Source organism: Mesoplodon bidens (assembly GCF_964165515.1).
Source record: "Mesoplodon bidens genome assembly, chromosome: 16".
Classification (NCBI taxonomy): Eukaryota; Metazoa; Chordata; class Mammalia; order Artiodactyla; family Ziphiidae; genus Mesoplodon; species Mesoplodon bidens.
Window position 1 is genome coordinate 28,758,703 of NC_138173.1, and position 11,843 is coordinate 28,770,545.

At 33.8% G+C, this 11,843-nt stretch overlaps 1 protein-coding gene across 2 annotated transcripts; it reads right to left on the bottom strand.

Moving 5' to 3' along the window:
• Positions 1-1,237: 1,237 nt before the first annotated feature.
• Positions 1,238-11,092, bottom strand: CA1 (carbonic anhydrase 1; the record flags this gene model as incomplete). 2 transcript variants are annotated; one of them, XM_081258621.1, is made up of 7 exons in its annotated part: positions 1,238-1,572; positions 2,522-2,677; positions 5,240-5,302; positions 6,040-6,135; positions 8,884-9,002; positions 10,356-10,553; positions 11,056-11,092. In XM_081258621.1, the coding sequence occupies 7 exons, from the start codon at positions 11,090-11,092 to the stop codon at positions 1,456-1,458; spliced, it is 786 nt and encodes a 261-aa protein (XP_081114747.1). In that variant the 3' UTR covers positions 1,238-1,455. The 2 variants fall into 2 exon arrangements, with proteins under 2 accessions (XP_081114747.1, XP_081114748.1); XM_081258622.1 differs by lacking the exon at positions 10,356-10,553.
• Between the last annotated feature and the right edge of the window lie 751 nt (positions 11,093-11,843).

Below are 11,843 nucleotides of genomic sequence, written 5' to 3' on the forward strand. Positions count from 1 at the left end.
CTTTTGCAAATATATTTCTTAAATTAAACTCATACTCCTCTTTTGGCCTTCATGATGACCACTGATAAATTTAGATTAAAATCCTATCAAGGTAACAAGTGAAATAAGAGGGTCTTAGGACAGGTGTAACTGTTTCATGCTTTCTCAATATCTGGTAAATATATATTAATATACACAGTCAAATCACTTTTGCAAAGAAAGTATTTTATTTTTATAGACAGATTATGGGGGTTGAGCTAAATGAAGTGTTACTTGGGTCCATTACATTTTTATTAAAGAAGATTAACTTAAATTCTGGGCTCCAAATAAAAATATCAAAAGATGTCTCCTAGGATTTTTAGGTACAAAATAAACACAGCCTCTACACAAAAGCTACCTCAGAGGAATGAAGGATCTACTTTGTCTGCCTTTTTAGCTACGATTACAGTTATTGAGAGGTTTTGACTGATTATCTGACATTAGACAAGACTAGAACATTGGAATGGATGTGCTCTTTCGTCTCTAATATGATTTCTCAGAGAAGAGAAAATAAGTAAATCACAAGACTAAACAATGGACACGAGATTTTCAGAATTCTGAATGTAGATATGGCTTCAGAAAGAACAGCTTCAGGTTAAGTACATATCTGACTAAAAGCATATGTGATATTTCTATACGATTCTAAGCCAAATGATTCCTTTATCATTTTTATAAATAATTCACTAGTAACTTTTCTTCCAAATTTGAAGTACAGATTCTCCATTCTAGCTAACTAGTTATAATAATGGAAAAAAAAACCCAACAAAAACAGTGAACTTGCTAATGGTGGGGGGTGGGGGAGTGGAAGCAATAACCAGAAGCATCATTTCCTGTATGAAATATATCATTTTTATCACAGAGTACGCAAATGGTAGCAACATTGGCCCAGCATAATAATATTAAATCCTTTGTCATCCTAGCTGTCTTTGTCTTCAAGAGTAAGCAAATGAATTCTCAACATTTCATCTCAACCTACTCTTAGGTTATTACATTTGAGGCAAAATAATGTTGCAAATAAAGCATTTAAAATTCTTGAATGTAAATGGGGTAGAAAACTAATGCCTTTTAAAAAAAGAGTACATAATAGACAAGAAGAAAGGGATACAATTATTTTATTAGTTCAATTAAAACTAATAAAATGGAAAGAGATACAAATCACTAAGAAATTAAGTACAACTCACTAAGAAATTAATTGCATTATAAAGAATTCAACAAAATAGACTTGAATTTAAGCACAAGTTTTGTAAACTTACAGATTACTATTTGAATTAAGCAATAAGAATAAAAATTAAAGCTTTTTAGTTCTGCAGATTAAATTTGAAAGTAGGCTGTCTTGCTAGTATTAAAATAAACTTGTTTCTTAAAACTTGCTTTATTGGATTACATCAGAAGCAGAGGTGTGTTCCTTGAGGGAGGGTAAATTTCTTCCTGGGCCCATCAGAATGAAGCTTTCACTGTTCTGCTCTTCAGAGGCTGGGGTGGTCTGTTGTTGTGCTTAATGGGGACTTCTTTATCACCTTCGACATTTGATAGAAGACTGCGGAACTGTGCCAGCTTGGAGGGAGGATAAAATATTTAAAGAGTCAAAAGCTATTAAAGTTACACAGAACACTTTTCTTCTAGTATAATTGATGCACTAATATTTAGAAAATCAGGTTGAAGATTGCAATGGTTTCACAGATGGGAAGGGAGGAAGCCAAAAATTCCTTCACATTTCTTTGCACTAGGCATTTGGCTTAAATTATCGATGATTGACTGGATTAGAATACCAGCTTTCTTACACTTGGGTAAGAGACTTATCTGCTTGGTGCCTCAGTTTCCATATAGTACTATTTCATTGCATTGTTGTGAAGACTAAATGGGTCAATACATGTAAAGTTCTTAGAATGGTGTTTGGCATATGGCATATGCTCAAGAAGTGTTAGTTACCAATAGGTCACACCGCCTGCCCTAAAGGCTTGTTATGAGAATTGACTGACAAAACGTACATGAGTAACCTAATAAAAGTAGTTGCTCAATCATTGGTAGTTACTATTTTCATAATTATAAACAATAATTAATGAGATATTTTGTTGAATATTTATGAGCTTAAGTTTCAAAAAAGAACAAAAACCCATGTTAGCTATCAAAGTATGCCACTTGAGAGTCACAATTCCCCAAAGTCTGAATAGTACTTCTAGTGCCAGTTTTTTCTTGTTTTTGAAACTCTTAGGAAGATATTTAACAAAGCTGGATTTGTCCTTATTAAGGCAAAAAGAATAGCAAGAGTTCTGAATCTCATATATTTTTTCTACATAAAGTAAAAAAAGTGTTTATAAATACACTTTTATTTTTGATTATTCAATAGACCTTATGTCACAAATAAATCTTTCTCAGTTGGAAAGGAAAATGAACTTTTCAAAATCTAATTGAAATAATAATTTTCCCCCAATAATACTATGAATTGAAATGGTATTCCTGCTTTGCACTTCTAATGCTCATTCATTCACCTTTGATACTCTACCTGTTCTGAGCTGATACTGATGTTTCCCTTAAGGATGATCCAGATTACACTCTCATAAAGAGGAGGATGAGTCAGAGAGCCATGGTAGGTCCAGTAATCCCGGGATGAAGGAAGGAGAACAGAGGGGTCAAAATTTGTGAATGGGGCTTTTTTGCCCTGAAAGAAAAAGAAAAGTAATATATTATTATATCATTATATAAACTATTTGCATCATTACATATATGACATATATGTTATATTATTTGGTAGATAGATCTTAGCTAAGAATTTAATCAATTTTTCTACTATATATTATTTCATGACTGGTATGTTTGTGGATATAAACAATAAAAGTAATAGAAGACTGAAAATACGCTACACTGGAATTTTGACTGAGCAATCTGCCTCCTTCTTCATTTGGTTGAAGATAAGCAAAGTTTTGAAAAGTTTTTATAATCTGTATTCTTTAAAAAGATATTTAATTTCCAGTATAAAACATTTATTGCTTCTCTAGGAATGATACCAGATACTGTTCCAGTGGTAATATATTTATTGACATGCATATTGGTATGTTTTATCTTCATTCTATTTATTCTTATTTTCTTTTCTGATTGGTTATATTGGTGTATAGAAAATGAATTGATATTTGTATGCTAATATTTTATGTAGTCAACTTTATTAAACTTGTGTATTAATTCTGTTTTTTACCTGTTTGATTTGTATTTTCCAGGTGGATGTCAATGATCATATCCTCTGTACTTGAGGATAGATTTGTCTTTGTTTCCCTAATATTTATCCAAATATGTACTCTTATTTCTTTCCTTTTTTTATTACATTGATTAGGACATTCATTGTAATGGTCAGTTGTGGTGGTCACAGTTGACACCCTGGTCTTGTTCTTGATTGAAATTGAAAGGCTTCAAATATTTCACTACTAAGTTTGATGTTTGATCCAAGTTTGTATGTGATATTCTCTCTTAAGCTCAATAAGTTTTCAGAGACTTTTCTTTCTTTTTTTTTTATCTTCAGGAATTGGCATTGAATTTTTATCAAATGCTTTTCAAGCATCTAACAAGTTTGTAATATGGTTTTTCATCTTTAATTTGTTACTGTAATGACTTATATTGGAAGATAGTCTAATATCAAACCATCCTTGCATTCTGGGGATAAAGTCTACTAATTTGGAAACATTACTCTTTTAATATACTTTTGAATATGATTTGCTGTAATTGATTTTAATATTTCTTTTAGCTATATTCCTAAGAAAGATTAGCCTATGATTTCCTTTTTGTGGTGGCCTTACCCAGTTTGGGTATTAGGTTTCATTTAATTAAATCAAAATAAAATTTTCTGTCCCCTCATCTGAGCAGTTTAGTTAACAGTGGCATGATTGTTTCTTAAAAGTTGTGTAACACTTCTCCATAAAGTGGTCTGGGCCTAGAGTTTTCTTTCACTAGGTACATTTTTTACAATTTTTTCAGTTTCTTTTTAGATTCTTGATCTGTTTAGGCTTTCAACACATTTTGAGTCAGTTTCTCTGCATTTTCTTAGAAATTCATTCTTTTAATCTAAATTTTCAAATTTACTGGTATAGCGTTATACAGCTGACCCTTGAGGAATGTGGGGGTTAGGAGTGCTGACCCCCTGCGCAGTCAAAAATCCACGTATAACTTTATGGTCATCCCTCATAACCACAGTTGTGCATCAGCAAATTCAATTAAGTGCCAATTTTGTAGTGCTATAGCATGTATTTATCAAAAAAAATCCATGAATAAGTGGACCTGTGCAGTTCAAACCCATGTTGTTCAAGGGTCAAGTGTACAAATTTTTCTCTTTTAAAACTTTTTACCACATCTTTAATTATGACCCAATTCCTTATTTCTAATAAATTTTTTGCATGTGTACCTTTTTTTCCATCATCAAACTTGCCAAAAGTGTGTTTTTTGGTTGTTTTTATCCAAAGAATCAACTTTTCATTTTATTAATAAAATTCTACCTTGTATATATTCATTTTCTTTCTTATTTTATTAATGTTTTGCTTTATCTTCATTAATTATTTCCTTCTACTCTCTTTTCATATATTGTTTTTAATATTCCTGAGTTGAGTGCTTATTTATATTCAGACTTTCCACTTTATAATATATCCATTTGAAGATTAAATTTTTTAGACTCAACATGAACTAGATTTATTTTATATAAAAATACAATGAAAGAAAATGACATATCTCTGACATATGATTTAACTATTTACTATTAAAACAGTAAAGCTAAGATTAAATATATCAGAAAATCCATCTTTTTTTTTTTTTTTAAGCTGACGGGGAATCATGGTTATCAGACACTACATATTAAAGGGATTTTAAAACAATACCCTTAACTTCTGTATTTTTGTATTGATAAAAAATAAAGATATCTTTCTCCATGATGTAAAAAAATTCACATTTTAGTTGGTTATAGTTTTTAAACAAATTTGAACAGCTATGAAACCCATTCTTCTACAGGCTTCATCCTGTTGAAATAGATGACCAATAACTATGAAAAACAAAACTAAAATAAAACAAATATCTGAGTCAGAGACCTTCTCAGAAGCAAGGAACATCTAAGTAGTACCTTGATTTTCAGATTAGTAGTTTTTACTTCGGGCTTCCTACTCCTCACATCAAATATGCAATTAAATGACTTCTGTAGTTCTGTGGATTCTTGTTCTCTGATTTAAACTGAACTAATTAGTCTATTTACCTTAGTTTTAACTGCTTTTAGGGCATCAAGTACTTTCTGCAGGTTTGGGTTGGCCTGACCCACCTGGAGATTAAAAAAAATAAAGTGTGAGATAAAAATTGTTATCAAGTCAAATCCTATTTAGTTATTTTTTTTCAATTAAAGACAGTAACTGAAGAAAAAATATGCAAGTCAAAATATAGGAATTTAGCAAAACTGTAATACAAAAACAAACCTCTTACTTTTTGTTCTATTAATTATAATTAGTACAATGAATGGCATGTTGTTAGTTTTCAATAAATGTTAACTAGAATCACTACAATTCCAAAAGTTAGTCACCCAAATATACCCACTTTAATAATAACTTCCCTGTAGAACTTTTCAGGGACTCTCCTACAGAGGATGTGAACAAATCTTCCATTTTAAATATCAATTGAACTTTCTTTATGGGACAAAAACTCTCTTAATATATTTTTCTTATGAAACATTAAACTGATAAATGCCTGACTCTATGAGGTAGCAGGTTTAGAAGAAAGGGACTTTGGAAGACCTGAAAAAAAAATTAGCCTCACCTTCAACACCTTCCCATTTCATCTTTACCTGAAATTTATTTCTCTCTTCAAGTGGGAAAAGTCAAGAGAAAACAAACTAACAATATGCTAGGGAACTGTTTGTTCACCTGTGGTCAGTCATTAGTAGAAGGGGAACTTTCCAAAAATAAAAGAAAGACTCAAATATCCTTTTGCTTTATTTCATCCTATTTTGAGGTCTGATTGGTAAGAAATAGTTTTAGCAGAGCTCTGTAACTCTCTATAACTCACCTTCACCAAAACACCAATAATTGCCACACCATCAGCCTGTGGGACAGCTTCAGCAAAGCTGGAGTACTTCGCAGAATTCCAGTGAACTATATGAAACTAAAAATGACAGTGTGGTTGAGTCGTTATTTATACCATTGTGAAGGTAAAAAGTAAGTTAGACATTAACTTGTTAATATATAAAGATATATCTTGGCTTTGATAGATAAAACTTATGTGACCCTTCATCCAGGGCATGGAAAGGGCTATGTTCTCACTCTTAAGAAGAGTTAACTGTGTGCTGAACAGTGGGCAAGTTGCAAATACTGGAATCAGTAAGTAAAATTTCTTTTCTCACAATATCGTAACTATTCAATATTACTCCTTTTTTAAAAAAAATCTTTGGTATAAGAAGATCAGGAATTCTGGCTAACTAGTTTGGGGACAAAAAACTTAATTTTCTCTCACTTGAGGTACTTAGTAACTTTATGAGAAGGGGTCCCTGAAGTATCTGGAGTCTTGGCCAAGGACAGATTCTCTTGAGCATATACAGACACCTCTCAAGCCAACATCTCCAGCCTAACCTCTCTGTGGAACTCTAGACTTGTATATCCAAGTATGTGTGTATGTCTTCTTGATACTTTCTTGATATCTCCACATGGATGTTTAATATGAACCTCAAACTTAATATGGCCAAACTAGAACTCTTGATTTCCTCCTTGCCAGACCTGTTTCATTTTCCCTTCTTAGAAAAAGGCACCACCTTCCATCTAATTGCTCAACCAAAGTATACAACAGTTGTCATTAATTTCTTACTTTTCTCCACTTATCAACATCCATCTTTCAGCACATCTCATAGATTATACCCCTTCACTTGGTTCACAACTTTGAGTCTTTGCATTAGCTGCTGATTTTCTCTGAGGTGTCCTTCCCCATAATCTTTCAACAGCAGGATTTTGACTTGAATTAAGGCTGAACTCAAATGCCAGTTCTGAAAGAATCATTTTCTGACCACTCAATGTAAAGTGATCATCTGGTCACTTGTATCACTCTAAATCAAACCAATTCTCTCCATGTCATGTATCCATTCCCTTCCTTTCCCTTCCCTTCTCTTCTCTTCCCTCCCCTCCCTTACCCTCTCTTCCCCTGCCCTCCCCTCCCCTCCCCTCTTCTCTTCTTTGTCTCTTCTCTCTCTCTTTCTCCCCACCTCTCCCTCTCTCCTGCTCTCTCTTCCATCCTCCATCCCACCATCTGTCATATGTTGAACTTTGTGGCTAAGTGCCTGTCATCTCTACCCTGGATTAATTTTATTTTTCTCAAATTAGATGAGAGAATCACCAGTTTATATTTCTTTTTTTTTTTTTTTTTTTTTTTTTGCGGTATGTGGGCCTCTCACTGTTGTGGCCTTTCCCGTTGCGGAGCATAGGCTCCGGACGCGCAGGCCCAACGGCCATGGCTCACGGGCCCAGCCGCTCCGCGGCATGTGGGATCTTCCCAGACCGGGGCACAAACCCGTGTCCCCTGCATCGGCAGGCGGACTCTCAACCACTGCGCCACCAGGGAAGCCCACCAGTTTATATTTCTTAAATATAACCAAATATCCTCCCCCAAAGATGCTACTAATACTAATTTAGGCTTTCAGTCTATTTGATTTTAGTCCACCTTCAATTTTATGAAGGAGAAATAGGAAAAAAACATTTAATGGATTTCCACAACATTGAAAGTTATTAGCCTGGATTTACAATGTAACATAAAGTAAGTTATATTTGTGTACTATTCCCAAATCCTCTATTAAAATGAAAAATGCATAACCCTGTACCTAACAATCCCTCTTATGAAAATCTGCCCTACATAATTGCTTTCACTAGGGTGTAAGATATGTGTACAGATGTATTTATTGTAGCATTTTATTTTTTTGATAAAAGCAAAAAATCCAACAGAACAAAAAGGAAAAGGCATTGTAATTGTCCATATGTAGGGCTCAGCCAATAAATTCTGACATATGCATACACTGAAATATTGTACAGACAGTAAAAGAAGAGGTGCAATTAAATCTACAGACTTGAAAAAATGATCATGATAAATTGGTAAGTGAAAAAAAAAGCATGTTGGAAAAATATATATATTACGAACTCATTTTATAAAAGTAAAATAAAAAAGCCAACCAGTCTATATTGGTACAAATGTATTGTATATTCATACATATGAAGAGCAAAAGTTCTTTGTTTTCAGTCTTCCATACCCTCTGTTGACAGTTTGATGCAAATGTTCTTTATTTTTCCATGGATATACAGAGAGAATGTCTTGAATTGGATCACAAACTTCCATGTGGGGGCGAATCAAGAGGCCAGACGGTAGTGGCCTGCAGCCAGGGAACCTCAAACCCTCATCTAGAGTATGCTACTCTGTGATGACTCCTGTGATTAAACTTGCACTCTTAGTAGAGTCTTACTGAAGTGTTCCAGCCTAGCTACACCTATGCTACTGGTGTGTCCAAACTTGAACATTTAAATAAGAAGAGAATGATGGTGTGTTCCATTTGGGGGTCGGAGCTTTAAAAGGAGAGCAGTATTTCCCCTTGAGGCTAGCCTGACATCAAGATATGTTTCCAAGGCATTCTGAAATGAAAGAGTATTCTGGGGCTCATGAGTCTGACTCCAAGTTCACCTACTTTTTTCACATGAAAAATTTCCCTCTACTGCCAAACACAGTGTGTCTGTATTTGATTTTAATGGAGACTGGGAGTACCTTTCAGAGACCAGAATGCTCATTCCTTTGGAGCCATTATAATCGTGCCTTATGTTATAAGGGAGCTGCTTCTGGGAGGACTCTCAGTGTAGTTCTCGCTCAGTCGTTAAGCCACCTTACCTCTGCAGAATATTTGACTCCATCCACTAAGTGCTCAGAACCATAGTCATCTTTGACACCCCAGTGAAAATGGAACTGATGGAGCCTATAGCTTTCAGAGAGAGGACCACCTTTCAGCACTAGAAGAAAAAGGAAAATACTGTTAGTGTTACAATCATAAGCTCCAGCTTATCTTTGCATTTAATATAAACTAACATTAAATTAGATTGAGCAGAAATGAAAACAAACAGTAGCACCAAAGTTTCCATCTTGTTGGTTTTTTTCCCCACATCCACAATGATGGTCTTCATATGTATGGTGCGCCCTGCGATAGTGCATGAATTATATATAATTCTCAACACATGAGCTGTAATTTTACCTTTTCTGCCTTTAAGAAAGCATATTGGAAAATGAGTGAATTATATGATTACAGGGTTTTCCTTGAATCTGCTTTAATTTGCAAGTTCATTCATTCATTCTTTTAACAAAGATAGTAGTGGGCAGTATTCATCTAGATCTTTAGTAATTTATTTTTAGTAACAAATTACTCAACACATACCTTGTAACTGATCAGGACACAAGAGGGTATCTTGATAGCTTTGTTGAGAATCCCTAGCCAGGGACCAAAAGAATATTCCAGTAAAACAGTATGGTCACTTTTAAAAATCTAACATTGAATGACCGTGTTTCTTTAGAGAGTCTATCCAATCATATGATTAATAAAACACACATAACACCAGACCTAATCCTAACAATGGACATAGCTGCAAGGTGTCTAAAATTTAGGCTCAGAACCTTGTAGGAAAGTGCTAAAACAAATTTTGCCTTATGTCAGTAGAGTTGTTTTATGGAATTGTTAATAAATTATTCAGTAAACAGTTTTGAAATTTTTACTGTGTGCTAGATTCTGGGATATGAAGATAATTCAGTCACTATGGCCTAGTAAGGAGAGGGGAATATAGACAAGTATACTTATGCACAGAATTGTTCCATGCAAGATTCACACAAGACCATTTTCTTACTGGCACTTAACAGTTACAGAGCCATTTTTCTGGTCACACAAATAAATATATACTTCACCTCTGTTTTTCTTCCCTACTAGGCTCATCCACCCTCATCTCGATTAGAAAATATTTGCCTTTTCAGTTTTTATATTCATGATGGTTCATAGACCTTTTTGAAAAGCTACTGTTTATTCAGAGGGTGTGAAGTGAGCAAAAATACATTGGAAAAAAGAAGAAATGGAATAGTGTCTTTGAAAAGGAGAAGGACTGAAAAGAGACAGATCTGTTGAAAAAAGACAGATCTGGGAGTCCCCAAAATCATCATTACCACTTGTAAATTTTCTAGATATTCAAGATGCCTCACCAGATTCCAGCAACATTACACATGTGCACAAAAGACTGCAGATGGTCGTTTGTGTTTCTTAAAGCCCTGTTGTTTTAATTTCCCCAGTAAAGTCGAAGAAAAATTAGAAGGGTCTTTTGGCTCACCTGATCGATTATCATTGTCTTCAAAGTTTACGTGGAAGGAATGTCCCACGTTGATGATTTCTTTTGCTGTGTCTGGACTGTAGGAGACACTGATAGGTTTGAGAGAGGCATCATGTTTGGCTTCACTGGTTTTGATGTCGATGGGAGATTGGTTATTTCCATTTGCGATGGGGTACAACTTGCCCCACTGTTCAGGACCTACCAGGACAAACATATGTTTACAATCAAAACTTGATCAAATGCTCAAATCCAAGTTTTAGGAATATAACTTTGTTTATTAGATTAGGATTTACTGAGGATCTTAAATGATATTCTGTTTAACTTAATGGAAATTCAATGTTTGAGAATCCCCCTTTTCTATGCTATACTATAAAATAGTGTATTTGTCAATACAATTAATATGCTCATAGTCTGTGGGATCAGACTATACATATTTTACTGTTATAGCAATAAATTTCTAATAGACACATATGGAGAGAGAGACAGAGGGAGAGATAGGGAAAGAGACAGAATGCATTTTGTAGACAACAATGACCCAAAGGACAACTGCTAAGAATACATGCAAAGCTATTATAATTCAAAGTCAGGCAAACCAAACCATTAATCTATGACTACATAGGTATGTTAAGTGCTCAATATCTCTTTTATTGGAAAAGGGAAGAAGCTGTTATTTGATCTACATGAACAGAAGAACGCTTACCATTTTCGCCATCATATCCCCAGTCAGGGCTTGCCATGGTCTTCTACTTAGTTTTCTTTTTCTGAAAACAAAGATAATACCTGAAATAACTAACTGCAAATGAATGTGCAGTAGACAACTGAAACCACAATTTGTGGGTTTTTATAGAACCTTCTCTGCCCTTAACAGGTTACTATTTCAATCATCTCTACCTATCAGGAAGTATATGCATGTAAAAAAAAAATAGATATTGTAAAAGAAGGCCACAAGGGTAAGGTCATTTCCAATTGTTTTATTTTCTTATATTGTAAAAGAGAAATATAGAAATCTTAGCTTTTATAAAACCAAGCGTTCTTTCTCTCATGTTAGAAGATATGGCTGAGTATTATCATATATGATTCTTTGAATTTCTAACGGAAAATGACTGTGCACTTGAGATTTCCAATTTTTACCCTTGCTGGACACTTAAGCAATACTAACAACAGTAATTTAGTAAGAAGAATAATTTTCGTGTTTACAGGCTGATCAGAACAAGTATCATGATGTTAATTTAAAATCAGGGAACAGAATCACTAATTATTTGTAATATATATTGTGCATAATGGTACATTTCAAAGACACACGAGATGAGAATAAAGTCCTTCATTTTTAAAGGAGTTGGGATTCATAAATGAGGAAGATTTTATTAATATTGAAATTAAATATGGTCCAATATTTATTTTACACATCAAATACAGGTCTACTGGAATAGAAGGCTTTCTTCTGTATAGTTCTATACAATTTATAGAGCACTTTCATATTATTTTATT